The sequence below is a fragment of the Arachis stenosperma genome, chromosome 8, assembly GCF_014773155.1.
Source record: "Arachis stenosperma cultivar V10309 chromosome 8, arast.V10309.gnm1.PFL2, whole genome shotgun sequence".
NCBI lineage: Eukaryota > Viridiplantae > Streptophyta > Magnoliopsida > Fabales > Fabaceae > Arachis > Arachis stenosperma.
Genome location: NC_080384.1, coordinates 17,090,313 through 17,110,037, shown reverse-complemented (window position 1 = coordinate 17,110,037; position 19,725 = coordinate 17,090,313). Strand labels below are relative to the sequence as shown.

General features: G+C 34.8%; 3 protein-coding genes across 4 annotated transcripts; 2 read left to right on the top strand and 1 right to left on the bottom strand.

Annotated features, from left to right (window-relative positions):
* Positions 1 to 3,437: 3,437 nt before the first annotated feature.
* Positions 3,438 to 6,015, bottom strand: LOC130943618 (protein CutA, chloroplastic). 2 transcript variants are annotated; one of them, XM_057871570.1, is made up of 6 exons: positions 5,788 to 6,015; positions 5,586 to 5,689; positions 5,411 to 5,485; positions 4,846 to 4,877; positions 4,540 to 4,634; positions 3,438 to 3,843 (listed from the first exon to the last, which is right to left on the bottom strand). In XM_057871570.1, the coding sequence occupies exons 1-6, from the start codon at positions 5,934 to 5,936 to the stop codon at positions 3,762 to 3,764; spliced, it is 537 nt and encodes a 178-aa protein (XP_057727553.1). In that variant the 5' UTR covers positions 5,937 to 6,015; the 3' UTR covers positions 3,438 to 3,761. The 2 variants fall into 2 exon arrangements, with proteins under 2 accessions (XP_057727553.1, XP_057727554.1); XM_057871571.1 differs by having other exon boundaries at positions 5,411 to 5,473; positions 5,788 to 5,982.
* Positions 6,016 to 10,422: 4,407 nt separating this feature from the next.
* Positions 10,423 to 10,935, top strand: LOC130945485 (uncharacterized). Its single transcript, XM_057874195.1, has 2 exons — positions 10,423 to 10,792; positions 10,913 to 10,935. The coding sequence occupies exons 1-2, from the start codon at positions 10,423 to 10,425 to the stop codon at positions 10,933 to 10,935; spliced, it is 393 nt and encodes a 130-aa protein (XP_057730178.1).
* Positions 10,936 to 11,925: 990 nt separating this feature from the next.
* Positions 11,926 to 13,847, top strand: LOC130945484 (uncharacterized). The gene is made up of 4 exons (XM_057874194.1): positions 11,926 to 12,051; positions 12,307 to 12,428; positions 12,857 to 12,993; positions 13,102 to 13,847. The coding sequence occupies exons 1-4, from the start codon at positions 11,926 to 11,928 to the stop codon at positions 13,845 to 13,847; spliced, it is 1,131 nt and encodes a 376-aa protein (XP_057730177.1).
* Positions 13,848 to 19,725: the final 5,878 nt, after the last annotated feature.

The window sequence follows — 19,725 nt, the reverse complement described above, 5'->3', positions numbered from 1 at the left end:
ACATTCGACAACTTCAGGTGCATCCCGAATAAACCTAGGTACCAACTCTGGTAATCGGTTGACGGGCTAAAGTCAGAGATTGGTTGCAGATGTCTCTCTCACACTTGACTATTACGGCGATTACCCCATTATTGTATCCATTCGTCATGTATCCTGCTCCAGTCATGGCATTGTACACCCCGAAGAATGAAGCAATGCTGATCAACTGGAATGACTTGTGTAGGCAGAGGGGGGAATTGTGCACCCATACTAGCGAACCACTCGGTCCGCAGGAGGTCATTCGACATACTCGAATGACAGCAATGGCCCTACCCTATCACACACATTAAGGTGTGCATCTGGATCGGCAGGTATGATGATGCCGATGTACGGCCACCAGACAAACTGAAAAATATTACATGGGCCATTAGATTATTAATACCGTAAATTATTCTTGTAAATTAATACCCATACTGACCTCATTTATGTAATCTATTCCTTGCCTAATAGATGCCGCACTTCTCGACATCCACATTTTGGTTCGTGGATGATGACTCCACCTACAACACACATTAGAACAAAGTTTAAATTATGTATTGCCAGTAAAACATAAATAAAATAATAATTAAATTCTAATAAGTTATGTACCGTTACGTGTGTGCAGCCGGTATTTTAGCATATGCAAGCTGCTGACTTAGAATGGGTGCAAGCCATGGCCTTCGCTCCCACCCAAACAAACAAACCAAGCGGGTCATCCATCTCCTTGCAATCACATCGTGATGCACGACACAGTGACCTATAAAGATGTGCGATTGTTGCTGTTCCCCAATTGTAAGTGCCGATCTGCTCAAAATTTTGGATCAATGGTAGACACTTCGTTGACTTATCCGCAAAGAGGGTGATACCCAGCAGATAGAATATGTGACACCTAACGTATTATTGAACAGACTCCCAAGTGTCTACAGGTTGTATGTCTCTGAAATGACGAACTCATGCCAGCTTTATGTAGCTTTTAAAGGAACTACTCACAACGGGTTCGTTACCGAAAATCGTCAGGCTTTGAATAACCAAGAAGTCTTGACTACTATCGCTCCAATCGGTCACAACCCCTCCATCAATCGGTAGGCCAAATATGTGTAGCACGTCCTTGAGTGTCATTGTAACCTCACCAACTGGTAATACAAATGTAACAGTCGATTGCGAGAGAGCCATATGCAACCAATCGCCAACTTTAGCCCATTAGCTGGTTACCAGAGTTGGTACCTGGGTTTATACCTGAGTGTGTCTTATGTCATTCCTAAGCAACCACCTCAGCAGCCACCCCAGCAGCCAGGACAGCATTATGCAGTGTTTCAGTAATTTTCTTATCATCGCCCACAGCTATTTCAGCCATTACAGCATAGCCAGTACAACCATCATAGGCAGCACCACAACTTGCATCATAACCAGCACCACAGCTCGCATTACAGCCAGTAGAGCCATCACAGCCAACAGAGCCATAACGGATTCCAGTACGTAGACTTCCCCCATTCTCACCACATGTAGATACATTGGGGGATTATGATCAAATCCGTCGATGCCTCACCTCCCCCATCGCCATCCTCGTCCTCGTTACCAGTTTCATACGTAGCTTCGAACTCCTCTTCGCTATCATTGTTCATTTCTTCGTGTGCTTCAACTCTGTCATCTTGCACTCTGGGTCATGTTGAGTATCATCCACAGCTATATATTCAAACTCAGCATACAACTCAATCCTTAGATGTTGTACCTGAGTTTGTTAGTGCATATAAAACATTTGCTGAATACTTGTTTCGTCAGTGATCGGCATAATCTCAAACTGTATTAGGCCGTCAAATACGACAACTGAATTTCTGTAGAGAATATTGCTCACCCACTTTAAAATATCACTCTCTATGCTCTGACAAAGATCGTACTATAGTTTCACGAACGTTATAGTGCATGGAATCACAAACGAAAATGTATTCTCACACGAAAAGCTCCCCCATCATATGTATTTCGTATAATGTCACCGTTGTGATAAACCACTATATTTGCAGTGCCCTCTATCACACCAACAATGCATTAAAACACCTCTCTCGCAATGAAGTAAAATAATAACGAGATTCGGTTTTTACAGGCAGATCACCTTGCAAGTTACATGTTAGAATGCCATCTAACCCGCATTTAACACGTGTACAACACGCAGGGTGCGTGTTGCTTGGATGATTAACATATGTACAATACGCAGGGTGCTTGTTGCTTTTGATCAGGACACGTGTCCATCACGCAACATGTGTGTTGAGTCAACACGTTACCTACGTGTTGGCCCTGCTATATCTGTAACGTCCACTCACCTGTGTGTACACCAAAAAGCTCCATTTTCAGCAAAAACTCATGTTTTTTCCATATTAAAACTTTTTAGCCATTTTGGCACACCCATTGCCATTAATGAAGCCACTTTCCGGAGCTAGCCTTGTCTCCTGCATGGAGACACTGACCAAAAGCGGTCAACATGCAGGGTGCGTGTTGTTCGGGTGCTGCCACGTGGCATTCTTGTGCTTGGGGACAGTGATCAAAGCACTTCTGGAACGTGCTATGAATATCTAAAAAAGTTAACACGTAAGGTGCGTGTTGTCCTGAAGCTATCACGTGGCGAATCTCTGTTGAAAATCTTTGATAAAGTTGCCTCGAAACTCAACGAAGAATCCCTACTAAAGTAACACGCAAGGTGCGTATTGCATCGAGAGATGACACGTGGTGAATCTCTACTGAGAATCTTTGATAAAGTTGCCTCAAAATTCTGCAAAAAGTAACATGCATGGTGCGTCTTGTGTTAGTATTTTTTGAACATCCACATTTCTATAAAACACTCCAAACACCAATATTTAACAAAAACACCACTTTCTTTTCCATATCTAAAATAATTTATGTATTAACAAAGAGTATACAAACATAAATCATTATATATTTATATTTTACACCATTTGGTTATATGTTTGTTTAAAAAAGGAAAAATAATACTATTTTTACTTTTGATAATATCCTTTCACACGTGAGTTGTTTTTTTACATTATATTTACATAGATTTCTAGAATAAAGAAATAATATTATCAAAAATAAAAACCACAATATCAATTCCAAAAAAATCCAACATCATCATCGCTCTTGTATCAACGAATTGAAGAAGTTATAGGCCCACGAAGCAGAGTTAATGGCCGCACTCCTATCTCTCTCTCTCTCCAAAAAAGTTGAGTTTATCAACATCTCCAAAATTTGCCCTGAAATATTTTCTTCAAACTCAGCCTAAGCAACGGGGAAATATAATTTAATTATTGCTCATAGTTAAGCAAAACATGCCTGAGGAATGACATGGTGTGTCGATTGGGGAATGGATCCTATCAACACGTCTCTTGTTATTGTACTAATTTGTTTGGTAATTAATAAGTAGCATTCATCTATATCCAAAAAAACCAAAAAGGAAGTATGAGTATATAGAAAGATAGATAGCAAAAATAATCGTCAATCAGCCTAAAAACAAAAAGCACAATAAACAATTTAATGTGCATAAAGACACAAGATTACTACTCACAAGTCAAAATCTCAATAATATTTAACCTGTTTGTTACACCCAATAGCATTAACTGTTTAATACAATACTGATCCTCATCCTCTACATTAACAATGCTAACCCTTCATTGCCTAGTTGGCTTGGCAGCTTTATTTAACTACACAGACAGATGAACTCTTCAACTCGTAACATCAACTGGCTATAAACTTGATAGTCACTCCCTTGTGCTCTCCTTGATCCATTCTAAATACTTGAGGTTCCCCCCTGTGATGGGTAAGGATATTACTTCTGGCACACTGCAAAATAAAAGGAAGAGGTAAAAAGCAGCAGAGTGCACAATTTCGGAGTTAAATTAGGTAACCAACTATTTTTCAGCTAACATCAGTATACTTTTTTGAAATTAACCCTTTTTTCCTAAATTCTAAACCTTAAACCCTAAATTCTAAACCTTAAACCCTAAAGTCTGAATGCTAATTCCTATTTTAAATCATAACCCTAAACTCTCCAAAAGGTAAGGGTTAAAAAACAACTTAAAATAAAGAAAAAAATAACTAATGTTTGGCTAATTAAAAGTTGGTTCTCTATACTTATTTACAATTTCGTTTTCCAACAGTTCCAGCTCAATTCATTTCAATTTTAGTACCAATTTTCTGTAGTCTAGTCACAAATATAATCCGTCCGTTTCGCACAATATAAGTAAATATTCAGTATTTGCATGGTAATTAAGTACGTTAAAATAAAGAATTCATGACAGTTGTTTACCAAAAAGCTCTTCATTGAATAAATAATTTATATTGTAATCACAGAAAAATACTTAGTCGATGTTACATTAAAATGTGAGCAACAGATATTGTTAACCAAAGAGAGTCTGGTTTTTAAGTATGTCCTTTTTCAAGCTTTCTTTTAGTATCAATTAGTGAATGCAACTCAAACTATGCTAACCGAAATTTGAACTTCTAGCAATATTGATTTTACTAGATGTTCAGCCTTACTCATATTCATGATTTGCTTTGACATGCTCTGTAAGTGCTTGCAGAAGGGATTGCCTAGTCTTGATTATAAGAAGTTCCTCCGCATCAGTTTGGATCTGTAAATTTCCAAGACAAACAAGGCAAAGTCAATGAACAAAAATACTTCAAAATAAACTTTCCTAAAACATATCCACAAGAACCTAAATAATGCATACCGGAGAATAATAAGAACTAATATCAGGAAGAAAATGGGTTTAAACAAAAAGTTCTGTTAATGTTGCAGTTTAAAAAAGAGAATTCGATCAACTAAGAAATTCCAGTCTATACCTCTCCCTTCCACTGGTACACTGATTCGATACCTGCACAAGACATCCAAAACATGGTGTTCAAAAGACAAACATGGTAATCAGCATATACAATCAACTTGGTTAGAGAACTAATTAAACTCTAGATCATATTATACAACAAAAACATGCACTGGATCAGAACCATAACACGTTATTAGGATCGATCAGGCATAACTCAACTGTAAAAGCTAGTTCAACAGGGGAGAGTTTCCCAAGACGTATAAAGGCTATCACCTGACCTTATCTCTAGAAGATATATGATTCTAATTCAGGTATTCGAAGGCACATCCCACACACCATATATGAAAACGCATTATAAGCTAGAAGTGAAGAAAGATGATAAAAGGACAAAGAAAAAAGAAAAACAGTAGCAGAATTCAATAATTCATCAAGTCTCAGTCACATACATCAAGGTAAATCTATCAAGAGGAACAAGTTAGATCAATAATTCAACTTAAGGAACCAGTTTCAATTAATGAAATCAAACCACATTTCATTGCTTTAGCAATAAGCATAGTAAATACTAATCATAAGCATGTTGATACCGGGTACTCTGTTGACACAAGCTGCAAGCTTTTCTTTGACAATGCTCTCAGCCAACTTCTTCCCTGGCCAATCAACTAAACAAGATTATTATTACAGTAAATGGTGTAATTAGGGTTCACAATCGAAAATCCCCAAATATTATTGCAAAAAGGAAATGAAGAAGTAATTGAGGACCTGCTTCTCTGTTGGGAACAGTGACGTAAACAACGATGCTTGGAACAGTGTTGTTGTTGCTTGCTTCCATTCTGATAGAGCGAGTGGCGCCACTGAATTTCGATCTGGAAACAGAGAGGGGCAATTCGGTAAAATGAGGAAGAGAAACGGAGTGTTGCAATTACCGGAAGAGAAGGAAGAGTGAGAGAGAGAATGAACGCACCCCGTTTTGAAGGCAGAGGAAGACAAGGGAGTGTAGAGGTTGGTGATGCCCAAGCTGAGCATGCAAAACGCACCTACGAGTGGCAAAGGACGTCGTATTGTGGAGGAGAATGTTCCAGAAGGCGCAGCAGAGAGGAGTGTGGAACCCATCTTGCGTGGTGAGGGAAGAGGTGATTTTTATATGGTGGTGCGCATCTACGTCAACCTTTCTTCATGCGCTCATTTAACAATCATAATCTGCAAGCTATATTTTTTTATGGGAAAATATCTGGAACTAACTAATAATCGGCCAAGAATGGAACAATATAATTAATTATAATTAGTTTTATTAATTTATAATTTAATTTGTTTGTTAAATTATTATTAACCACCTTCAAAATATGAAGAAAGATATGCTAGTATTAGGAGAGAATCACGGAATAGATGCTTTGATCATTCATTAGTTGGTTCTATATAATTAATTATGTTTTATTAATGCGTAATGAAACATAGAAATCATATCCAAAACCATCCAATTTACAAGAAAAAAAACATGCGTGTGTCTATCAGTAGCAACATCCGGTTAAAGTTACCGGTGCCTCTGGTTTACCAGTTGGCTGATTCTTGGCTTATATAGAGTTGGTTGATTTTTTATTTATCACGAATATTATTGGTAGAAAAAAGTATAGGTAGATAATAAAAATATTGGACAATAAATATGTTGGATATTCAATTTAATAGATATATAGATTATTATATTTTTATTTTTAGTTAGATGATTATTTTTTTTATACGATTTATTGATACACAGTTAACAATAATTGAATGTTCAGTGATAATTATCTTATTATTAAAATTTAAGAGATAATTTAAAAGTGGAGTATTTTTTTATTTTATTGATTTAATTTTAGTATCTATTCACATTATTTACAAAAATTATTGTCTACCTAATAAAATTATTATTTATATATTAAAAATTAAAAATTAATTATTAATATATTTATATATAAATATATATTATTTAATTTATTTTTAATATATATTTATATTTTAACATAATATTTGATATTAATAATTAATTTTAATAACAAATTTTGATATACATCTAATATGATCGATAATTTTAAGCTATAAAAGTTGCTTAATCAACTCAATAGATTCTCAAAAAAGTTAGAAGAAAAATAGTTGGATTTTAAATTTGAAACAGCTAAAAATAGATTTGTTAAAATCCACTAATTTTGTCTTCGTTAAAACTGAATTTAGAGAAATATGTAGCAAGTGATAGAAAAATTGTGCATAATAAAATCATTTAAGATCGTGTTTATAATTATATCATAAATTTATATTCGAGAACTTTGGAGTATTCTCATGAATTCGGACTTAGTCTTGCAAACTGAACTGGATAAGTTGGTCGAATTTGATTCTGTTGTCACAATTAAGCTTTGCAAACTTATTGATTTATTTTTCATGCAACTAGAAGTTAGTCCAAACAATTTGATACCGTTAATCTAGGTTTGTTTAATTTTGGTATCCAGTATGAATTTAAAGAGGCAAATATATGTGCTAAACCAAAATATATGTGTGTGATCTTTTTTTTTGGAAAATAAATCAATACATGAAGATAGATGTTAGGAGCAGCTCTTGTATTTTAATGGGGTCTGGAGAAGAGGAATGAAAGAAAAGAAAAAAGGAGACTAATATTTTACGGTTAGAAGCAAAGATTCTTGAGAAATAAAGCCAATTGTATAAATTAGTTGGTAAATTCTGTGGTATCTATAATTTTAGTATCGAAATTATCGAACTTATTTTTTATGATAAGATTTAAATATTAATTTTTATTTTTTTTAGTAAGTTAGGCAAATATATTTAGGCACCGTATTATACACCAAATTAATTTTCAGAAATATCTGTTTGTAGTACAAATATGAGAAGAGTTTTAAATCTCTAAAGCAATGGGACAGATGGCAAAAAAACAAAGATAGCAAATGAGTGCAATAGATACAGCGAAAATTGTTGATGCATGACTGCTGAAAGTGATTAAAATAGTTAATAATTGATTCAAAGCGAATAATTACTGAAAGTAATTAAATTAGCTAGCGTAAGTATGATCAGTTGCTGTATGTGTTTGAAATAATTAATCTAATGATAAATTTGTTTAGAGAATCATTTATATCACTAAATGAGTTTAATTTATATAGTTATTTCAAATATACATAAATACTAAAGATTATTAAACTGTTTAATTAACGTTTATTTTTATCCTGAATAATATGAAAAGTTTTTTGGTTATGCAATTGGATTCAGGTAATTAGTTAATTAATTAACTTTTCTAGTTAAATAATACACGAAGAGTATTTGTTGAAACTTTTTTAATTTCATGTCCTAATCAATATTTGTATATTAAAAAAAATTTTAATTATTCTGTCGGTCTTTATAATTTTCTAAAATTTTCTATTAGGTCCATATAATTTTTTTTCTTTTAATTCTGTCGCTCAACCCATTTTTTTTCAATTAGACCCATATTGATAGTGATTCGCTTAATTGTATCGGAAGTTGTTTACAACAAAAAAAATTGGTGCACGGATTCAATTAAAAGAAAAACAAAGTCTTGGGAACCAATTAAAAAAAATGATGCAAGGACTCAATTAAAATAAAAAATATATATATAGGCATTTGATTAAAAATTTTACGGAATTCTATGGACCAATAGAGTCATTAAAATCTAAAAAAATAGAAAATAATTCTAATAGTCATTTAGATTATTTAATTCGAACTTAGACAATTACTATAAGTGATTAAAATAATGAAATAAAATCTATTCTAACATTAAAAAATATCGAACTGTTCTTGAATGTACATTAACCTTTATTTATATTTAGTTAGTTAATAAATCAATGTTTAATTCACATTGGTTTTCATAGTTTATTATATTTTTAATGTTCAATTTACATGTTGATTATTAAATAATTAATTGATTTCTTATTTGATCATTAAGTTTTTTTAATTTTTGGTTGTCAAATATTTATTAACATAAATTTATGTTATTTTAAATCAAAATAGATGATTTAGACCAATAAAAAATATATGATCCTTCGATAAATTGATTCAGTCAAATTGGTTCTGTTATTGATCATCCTCTGTTCTTGCAAAGTGAAATATAAGGTACGTTCTCTTTCTTAAATCATCTATTATTCAAGAATAGTAAAATAGAATTCTTATTTAGTTAGTGTTAAAAGATTTCGTTGTGCTTCTGTCATGAGGTATTATTCGGTCAAAGTAAAATAGAAGTACTATTTTGTCATATATTTTTTTGACAAAATTTAAAGGAGTAAAGTATTTATATATATTATATCTGTATACTAATGGTTTATTCATTTTATGTCGAATATATTTCATGTCATATAATTGAGATGAAATTTTTTTTATTGTTATGCATATTTTTTCCCCTTTATCTTTACCAGGTTGTCTTGATGTTGGTGATCCTAACTATGAATGTTCAATATGTGAGACGTGTTTCTGGTTATTAGAATGTGTTGAAAGAGACTCTACAGTTAATCATCCTATTTTTACTGTTTGTTGCTTAAAAGAAAAAATTCAATTGCCTTATCTCCGAAAGCCTCCAAATCTGTTATATAATTTGATTAACGGACATGATAAAGAGTTTGTACTTCCAAAAAAAATATTCGATCTTATAATAGTATGTTGGCCTTCACGTCTCTTGGTGGTAAGGTATTGGATTCAATGAATGATGGGAGTAGTGCACCACAATTTATAATAGCTGGTCAAAATTATCATCGGATAGGAAGTTTGCTCCCAAATGCTGGTCAGAAGCCTAAATTTGTGAAATTATATATATATGACACTCAGCATGAGATAATGCATAGACAGACAATATTTGGGTATGTGTATTTGAAATTTTGTTGTTAAGCTTTTTTTTATTATATTTTTCTGATGTTTTAGTGTTATTTGTATTGAAAAACAGGTTTATAGTTGTCATTGTATAGTTATACTATGTTTTACTCTCCTTATAATGTGTTATTAATAATTTTTAAAATAATGATGTATTAAAATATATGATAATTGTATTCTGTGTGATTCTTAAATATATTTGTGCTTAATGTATATTTGTTTTAGGCAAACATCTAAGATAGATAAAGAATTGATAATTGAGTTGTTACAAATGATCGATACTCATAATGTTATAGCATAATCATTTCGAAGAGTTAGAGAATTCTATCAATGTCATCCATCTGAGATTTTCTCTTTGAAATTATATTCCCAAAGGACAGTTGATCGAAGAACTTACAATGCTCCCTCTTGTGATGAAGTTGCTGCTTTGATTGTTGGAGATTTTGATTCGTCAGATCATGGTCATGACATTATTGTTTGATCTACTGCTAGTCAATTGCAATGTATCTATGAAACTCATGCTCTGTATTGGCCCTTACAGTATCCGTTGTTGTTTCCATATGGTGAGGATGGTTACCAGCTGAATATTCCTTATCGAGATGAACATCATAGATATGTTCTTGGAAGGAGAACAAGGGTTTCTCTCAGGAAATTCATCTATTTTCGTCTGCAAATTAGGGAGCACGAAGATGGAATTATTCACAAGTTTAGGTGATTATGTTAACAATTTGTTGTTGATTGTTTTACCATGATTGAGTCCCAAAGGTTGTATGAGGTTAGAAAGAAGCAAAGTACAATTACAGGAGAAGTCCTTCAAGGAATAGAGGAGGCTATGCATCGTGGTGATGGCAAAGCTTCTTCAATTGGGACACGAGTCATTTTGCCTTCTTCCTTCACTGGTGGTAGATGTTATATGTTTAACCGTTGTCAGGATGTCATGGCAATTTATAAACATTTTGGGTATCTATATTTATTCCTCACTATTACGTGTAACCCAAATTGGCCTGAATTTCAGCGATTCACAGAGCGAGAGCGAATTCCTATTGCTGATCATCCTGATATCTCTTGTCGTGTCTTTTATGTTAAGTTGAAATGCCTCCTAAGTGATCTTAAGGAAGGTCTGTTTTTTGGTCCACTTAATGCATGTATGTTATTTCTCGCTTAGCATTTCAATTTTTATGTGTTGTCTTCAGACATGTATTTGTCTGGCTTCTTTAGGATGTTTTTGTATTTTTTAGGTATGTATACTGTTGAGTTCTAAAAAAGAGGTCTACCACATGCACAGATGTTACTTTGGCTTAACGGGGAAAGCAACTTACAAAGTGTTGAAATTGTTGATGAATTGATTTGTGTTGAGCTACCGAATCCCCAGAAATTTTTAGCTATTTATAATGTCATCACCTAGTACATGATCCATGATCCCTGTGGTCGACTTAGACCGAGTTCTCCTTGCATGAAAGATAGTAAGTGCTCAAAATTTTATCCGAAAAGATTTGTTGACCAAACGAGGTTTGATGAAGATGGCTATCCAATATATAGACGTCGTAATATGGGTGTTACAGTGAAGATCAACGATGTTGATATTGACAATAGATTTGTTGTGCCCTATAATCCACTGTTGTTAATGAAATATCAATCTCACATAAATCTTGAATTTTGCAACAAGTCAAATGTCATTAAGTATCTTTTTAAGTATGTCAATAAAGGTCCAGATCGGGTAACTGTATCTGTTGGAGAAACATATCAGGTTGGTCAATCTTCTCAGGTAGTTGATGAGATCAAACAGTATTACGATTATCGTTATTTATCACCGTCTGAATCTGTATGGAGAAGTTTTGCTTATGATATTCATCATAGATGGACATCAGTACAGATGTTGACTTTTTATTTGCCGAACCAGCAACATGTTGTATTCGATGATACTAATATCATTACTCATGTTTATTTGCATAACAAAGATTTGGTGACAATGTTTACGGGTTGGATAATAGCCAATAGGCGGTTCCCGAAGGGGCGGGCATTAACATATGTTGAATATCTAGGCAAATTTGTCTATTGTTCGAATAGTAGGGAGTGGAAGCCAAGACAGAGAGGATTGTCAATTGGAAAATTGAGTTTCGCTCATCCCTTATCTGGTGAACTTTTCTATATGCGGATGCTGTTGAATGTATAGAGAGGTTGAACTAGTTTTCGAAGTATAAGAACCGTGAATGGTGTTACTTATCATACATTTCAAGAGGTATGTTCCGCCATGGGATTCTTGATAGATCATAACAAGTTTGTTTCTCCTATTAAGGAAGTCACAGAGTTAGCATCAGCTGCACAGCTAAGGAGGCTTTTTGTGATATTGCTGCTATCTGGTTATGGAAAGACCTTTGTCAGTTTGGGAACAAACTTTGACTTATTTGTCTGATAATATTCTTTATCGCAGAAAACATGAGCTGCAATATCCCGATAAGATTTTTGTTCATGATGAATTTATTATATGACAAGCAGGCACACACGCACACACACAGGACAGAAATGATATTATGGTGCTAATATTTATTAATTATCGTTAAACGTAGATCTAACCATGAGTCAGGAAGAGTTGCAAACATTTTGTTTGTTGGAGATTGAGAAATTACTGCAGAATAATGGGAAATCATTGAGAAATTATGCTGGCATGTTGGTTCCTAATACCTCTTTAGTTTCTCAATTTAGCAATTTGATGCTGTTGTGTGAGTTGCAATATGATACTATTTTCTTTGACTCGTGAGCACGATACAAATATCTCAAAGTTAAATGAAAAACAGAGGGTGGTCTACGATAAAATTATTGATTGTGTTTCGAATAAGAGGCATGGATTCTTTTTTGTGTACGGGTTTAGTGGCATTGGAAAAAAAAATTTATACAGAGTTTTGTCAGCTAGATTGCGATCTGAGAAAAAGATTGTTATAAATGTTGCTTCTAGTTGTATTGCTTCTCTGTTATTACCTGGTGGTAAGACGGCGCATCTATATTCAATATTCCTATTGATCTAACTGAAGATACTGGTTTTTGGATTAAGAAGGATAGTCTGAAAGCTGAGGTAGTCCGATTGGCTGATTTGATATTTGGGATGAGGCACCAATGACTAACAAATTAGCATTTGAAGCGCTCGATAGGACGTTACGTCATATAATGGTTTTGGTCTCTGATAGGAATAAAGATTTACCTTTTGGTGGGAAGGTGGTCGTTCTTGGTGGTGATTTCAGGCAGGTCTTGCGAGTTATTCCAAAGGGTTCTCGTGCTAAGATTGTGATGGCTTCCATAAATTCTTCTGTTCTCTGGAAATATTGTAAAGTTTTGCGATTAACAAAAAATATGAGGTTAGCAAGTGGATTGGAACAATCAACTGCTCAGGAGTTAAGGTCGTTTTCAGATTAGATACTTCAAATCGGTGAAGGTCAATGTGGAACTGTGGTCAATGATAAACTTCTTGTTGATATTCTTTCTGATATAATCATTCGTGTTTTGGAAAATCCAGTTAAAGATATTATAAATACAATATATCCAAATTTGGTTCAGAATTTTTTTTATCCAAGTTTTTTACAGAATAAGGCAATACTGGCTCTGACTGTCGAGAATGTTGAAGAGATAAACAATTATATAGTTGACTTGTTGCCCGGTGAGGAGAAAAATTATCTCAGTGCTGATTCGATATGTGGTAGTGATGCATATTCTGATGTTGATATTGATTGGATAAACGTTGAATTCTTGAATCAAATTAGGTGTTCTGGTCTACCTAATCATTCTTTGAAGTTGAAAATAGGCATGCCTATTATTTTGTTGAGGAATATTGATCTAGCTGGTGGTTTGTGTAATGGAACTCGACTTGTTATGCGAGATATAGGGACAAATATGATCGGTGTAGATGTTGTTTCTGGTAGCAATGTTGGGGATAAAGTTTTTATCACCAGAATGAATTTGATTCCCAGTGATATGGTTATACCATTTAAATTCCAACGCAGACAATTTCCAGTTTCTTTGTCGTTTGCGATGACAATTAATAAAAGCCAGGGTCAGACATTATCAATAGTCGGTTTGTTCTTGCGTCGTTCTGTGTTTTGTCACAGTCAACTTTATGTAGCTCTTTTTCCCGAGTTAAGAATAAAAATGGTCTTAAGATTTTACTTTGTGATGAAAGATTAATTGATCCTACCAAGACTGAAAACGTTGTATTTAAGGAAGTTTTTGATAAGATGTAATGTAAATTTTTGTTATATTTTTCAATCGTATTTGTGTAATTTATAATTTTGTTTTGGTCTACGTTTTTTTAGAGAGAGACATCTTCTTTAGTTGATAGAATTGATGGTTCATATTTTCATATCTTTGTTGGATTGGTTTTTTCCGTTGAAAAAGCCATTTTTTAAACAGTTATTTTATCCAATATCAAAAAGCTACCTGAATATGTCTTTTTGGAAAATTTTAATTTTATTAAAAAACTTTATTATTTACTTTTCTAAATCTAACATTGTTTTTTCCAAAAAAAACATAAAGAAAATATATTGTTAATATTTCAAATTTAGTTTTTGTGAATTTATCTAGATCTCAATAGATTTTATTCTTTTCCTTTTTTACTTAAAACGTATCTCTTTAAACAGACAAACAAAATTTTTGTTTGTTAAAAAAATCAATTCAAATTGTTTATTTGAATACATTGAATTCGTGTAAATTAAAAAAATTAAATATCTAAAGGTATTGATCATTTTTTCTATTATCAGTCTAAAAACACTTGGTGGCAGTATTTTTTTTTAATATAATAATCTCAATTCAACCATAAACATAATTAAAGTGAGATAATTTGAGTTTGTGTCAAACCCATATAAGATACAATTTCCAAGTTTTAATTCTAATTTTTTTTATAAAACTCATCAGTTTCACTTGATTAGGGATCGGTAAACCACGTTAGTAGCTCACCACCATCTCCTCCATCCCTAACCTAATCTCCATCCTGCGCAATATGTCGCCACCTCAGTTTGAGCTTCAGCTGAGCCTTCCGCTTCTCTCCTCGGCGTTGGCCACATGCACAAAAGCTATGGGTACCTCCGCGATTCTATTCGATCCCACCATGAGGGTCCTGTTCTATTCATCGCGTATGTTCCTTCTCCCCAACGTGCTTCTCTCTCTGTCTCCATCATACCTCATTCTCCATCTCGATTTCTCTGTCTTGGATAGAACACGTTGTCGGCGCCGTTCAAGAGGTATATGTGGGCTATCGTTCCATTCTCCTTCTTTTCAATCCCTTCCTTGATTCCTTCTCCAGTTTTATTTTTTTGTGTTAATTGTAACTTTTTTCTAGATTCATCCTTTAACTTTGAATTGTTTGGTTTCTGATTTAATCATCGTGATTGTTACTTGTTTTTGTAAATCAATGGTTCTCTCCTACCTTTGTACTCTTGGTGTTAGTGTGAAATAATTTTTTGTTGGGGTGCTTGCTGATTATAAATTATGTATTATGTATGTTATATATATATTTTTTAAGAAATTTGGTTTTTCCAGTATCGAGTACAGTGTGATGTGTTTTCTCTGTCTCGTGTTCTCTTCCAATATTCAAACCTATTGGACTGAAGTTAACTGTAGTGGTAGATATAGTTGAGTGATAAAATTTTGTTTTATTTTAATAGATTATCTTCTATTAATTTTTCTCCATCTTTAGCGTCGTGAAAAGCAATCACCAACAAAATATAAAAAACCAAAGGTCACCCACTTCTCCCTCCTCTCCCCCCACGCAAAAAAAAAAAAAAAAAAAAAAAAACAAAAAAAGTCACAAAAGCTAATCTAGTGACCCTACGTCATCTCTCTCTGACGTCTCACCTCACTCAACCAAGAAACCCCACCACCCAACTTTTCCAGGGTTAAACTCAATATCATCCTACAACATATGAAGCTGTCGTCATCTACAGTGGCTCCCGGTGCCTCCAATTCGTCCAACAAACAAATTTCTGGCAGTTTCTCAGCAGATAGTCCTTTTTCCTTGGGCTCTTGACAGATCAAGACTATATACTGCGTTCAACTAACAAGGGACGTGATGATGAGGTAAATAGTCTGGAAACCGAAGAACAAGTTTAGCTTTTGCCCTAATCGTTGCACTCCCAACACAATCTTTTGTTTACTTTTTTTCTTTTGCTTTTCTTTTCACTTTTGGTAGCTTTTGTTTCGTTAATTTGATTAAGTGAAGGTTTGGGTTCTGAAAATATTGAGTTAATAAGTTTATGTGAATGTTCTAAGTTCAAATATGCTTCTGATTATTTTCTTCCTAAAAGTAGTATTTCTGTTGGCTTGACATGGTGCTGAATCTTATTGCGAACCAATATAAGATATCATCATATATTTTGACATGCATGTATCATTTAATGAAACCTTAGCTCCCAATTTAAACCAAAAGAAAGAAACATTTTATTTCCAAAACAAGGCATGTCTAATACTTAGTTGAGTACAACATCTCATTCTTATTAAGTTCTTTTTTTTTTATGCTTTTTGTTACCAAGTTGTGGGATGTGGATAGGAGCCAATTTTGGTAATCATCTTGATTAGCAAGCTAAATTTAAGGTAACATGCTAAAATGTAACATAATAACATGAGAGAAGTTCAAAAGATAATAACAAAAAGCTAAGTTCTTTTTATTGTTTGATGTTTTTCCTATTTCTAATGTTACTCTTCATTTTGAGTTCGAATATATTGGTATGTGGGATTTGTTAATCCACAAGTTTAATTTTTTTAATCTTCCCATGATTTTAATTTTACATTTAAACTTTTTTTTCTTCTTTACAAAGATCAATTATTTTGTAACATACTCCAACTATTAATGCCAATTTCATATTATCAGGTATGACTTTATTCTTTCAAGTTTTGTAATCTCTTTCTTAACTTAAAAAATATAATTATTATTTACATTATTTTAGGATTTTTTATTTATATAAATAAATTAAATATATTAATTACCGATTTTCTTAATTTGTAGCGTTTTTACGAAAATGCGTAACATGTCAGATTTTATTTACAAAGTAAACGAATTGAAATTACACGTATTTCGTTTACATACGGTAGCCGACACGACACGTGTGTATTTCGTTTACAGTGAAAATGAAATACGCGTAATTTCAATTCGTTTACTCTGTAAATGTAATACATGGAACAATAATTCATTTACTGTGTAAATGAAATACAGTAGGACAAACTTGAAGCAACTATAAAAGGATATACAACCCATTGTATTCTTCACAACAAGTTCACCTCCTCCGCCTAAACCTTTTTCAAACCATTCATAATGTCTACTAGTAGTGTATATTTGGTTGTGTGTGTGTATCCCAATTGCCTAATGAGGAACGGGGATAACGTAGTCGTGTTTGAGTGTGAGAATCTAGTGCTGTTGCACACATAACGAGTTGCTTCGTTGTCGGAGCTGAAGAGTCTAATATTGAGTAAAGAGATTGGGAGGATACGGTATAGGATGCTAGCTCCGATGAGGAACAGAGTATTCCGATTTTGTCTATTTTGGTTGTGCTGCGACGATCATGTGCGGCTAATGTTCGCCGTTGAACTGGCGCTTGACCCTGTCAGCCTGATAAAACTCCACGATGTTGAGCAGATGAGGGGGACAACGGACATTCAAGTCCCGCACTCTGCCTCCTCTCTCAGCCACTGCGGACACATACCCTGGAACACGGGATCATTGGACAGGGTCCATACAAACTGCAAATTATACATATAAACTACATTTTAGTACCGACATTAGTGTAAATAATTTCAGTCGCAGAGAAAAATGTTAACATACTAAATCTGTAACTCACATACCTCATCAAAAATGACCCTATCCAAATCCCGGCGCCATCGCAGGAGTCTCTGCTGGTGGTGATCCCTAGTCTGCTGCTCAAGTCTGATCAATCTGTGGCCAACACCAAGTACAACCAGTATCTCATTAGTTGACAATGTAATTGAAGCGCAAAAACAGGTTACAAACGTAGCTAAAGTAACGTTATATGTACCTCGCAGCCATCGGGAACATGTAGACTGCTCAATCAGGTGGACACCATCAAGGGATCCTCTGATAGATCCAAGACACCAACAGAGGAGTACACCCCGCGATGTCCGTGGTCCGGCAGTGGGTTGTATGGCAAAAGGAATGGTACGTCCACGCTAGCACCGCAGAACCACATGACAACCTGCGACACCTCTCAAAATCATCTAGAAACGGCATCCACCTGAGATGAACAGTGTTGTTCGATTTATTACTCAGTAAGTAGCCCCCGATCATCAGCATGATGTAGAACCTCGCATACTGTCGCGAGGTGTCCGGATCAGATGTATCTGGCGGCATCTGTCGTAGCCGATCGCGCAGCCATGTCACCTTCAGCGAGAAAGCCTCTCTCTTTTGTGCTCCTTGCTGGACAACTACAGGTGGCCTGGCTCCGAGTAAATGCTCGACCAACTCCCAAGCTCCAGTGTGGTAGTGGGCCTAGAAGTCACGAAAGTAACCACCAACAGGATCACCATCTGCGCGCAATCCGAGGTGGTACACGACGTTCTGCAGTGTGATCGTACACTCACCCCATGGCATGTGAAATGTGTGAGTCTCCGGTCGCCAGCCTCCCTTAATGCTGTGATCATCGCGTTGTCGAACAAGAAGTCTCTTAGTGGGACGGCGTCTCCAAAACCAGTCTCCCTCAGGTATGGGAGAATGGCATCAGGTGATGGGACTCTGTGGCTAACTCTCCGGGGCAGAAGTAGTCGTGCTAACTGGTAAACAAACACAAAGAAAAAAAAAACAAAAGACATTCATGATCAAATGTTATGTACAACCCTATAAATCCATAAAACAAAATGATACCTAACTCATAGGTATGATAAATGTTTTCACATTCCATGCGGGCCTCTCGGCCATGTTACTTTAAAGTTAATATATAAAAATTTAATATATTCTTGCATATATAGTATCTTATTTAATGAAAAAATAATTACATTTATGAAATGGGACATAACATAATTAAATGCAAGGTTTTAAAAACCGGACCGGACCGGCCATTCGAACCGGTTCAATTGGAAACCGGCAATGCAAGCGGTTCGGCCCTCTTCCTATAACTGTTTGGGAGAAAACCGCTAGAAAATCGTCGAACCGGCCGAGAACTGGCCGGTTGGACCGGATCAGTAACCGGCCGTTTCTCCTAAAATGACGTCGTTTTTAAATTTGTAAGAAAAAAAAAGAAAACCAAACAGACACGTGAACCAACCCCCCTTCCCCATTCATCATCTCACTCCATTATCGCCAAACCCTAGCCCTCTGAAGCAAAGGAACCCCGAACCCTAGCCCTCCATCGTCGCCACCGTTATGTGGTCGTCAGCGCCGCCGCCGTTCTGTGGTCGTCAGCACCGCCACCGTCCACAGGTACTCAGCACAGCCGCTTCTTCCTCTCCCCGTGTCCGGAACCCAGTAACTCGGCACGTCCTCTTCGTCTTCGCTGGCTTCTCGAACCCAGGTGAGTGCTCCTCGTCTTCATTTTCTCTGAACTTCTTCTTCAATTTTTGTTCCATATTTCTTCAATTCTTCTTGGGTCTTCGCTTGAAGTTTGGTTCTTCAATTCTTCTTCTTCGATCTTCAGTCTTGGTTTGAACTTTGAAGTTTGGTACTGTCTTGTATTTGCTGGTTGCTAATGGTGGAAATTTTACAAATTTGTAAATTTGTATGTATGGTACTGACTTCTAATTGCTCTGTTACTCACTTACTCTTTTAAATACTTAAATCATGTATATTAAAATAAACTTACTCTGTTATATCATTTGTATCAACTAGAACACTTAATACAGTAATACTTATTCTGTTACTCTGTTTTAGTGTTTTCTAATTGCTCGATGGCTCTGATAGTATTTTACTGGTTTACTAGTTGCTGTTGGCTCCTAATTTGTTTGTTGCAATATTGTTGAACGTTGCAGGTAGAATTTAGATATGGGCTCTGATAGTGTTTTTGCTTGAATTTTAGAAGAAAGAACAATGTAATGTATTCCTTTTTATGATTCCATAAGACCAAGGTTA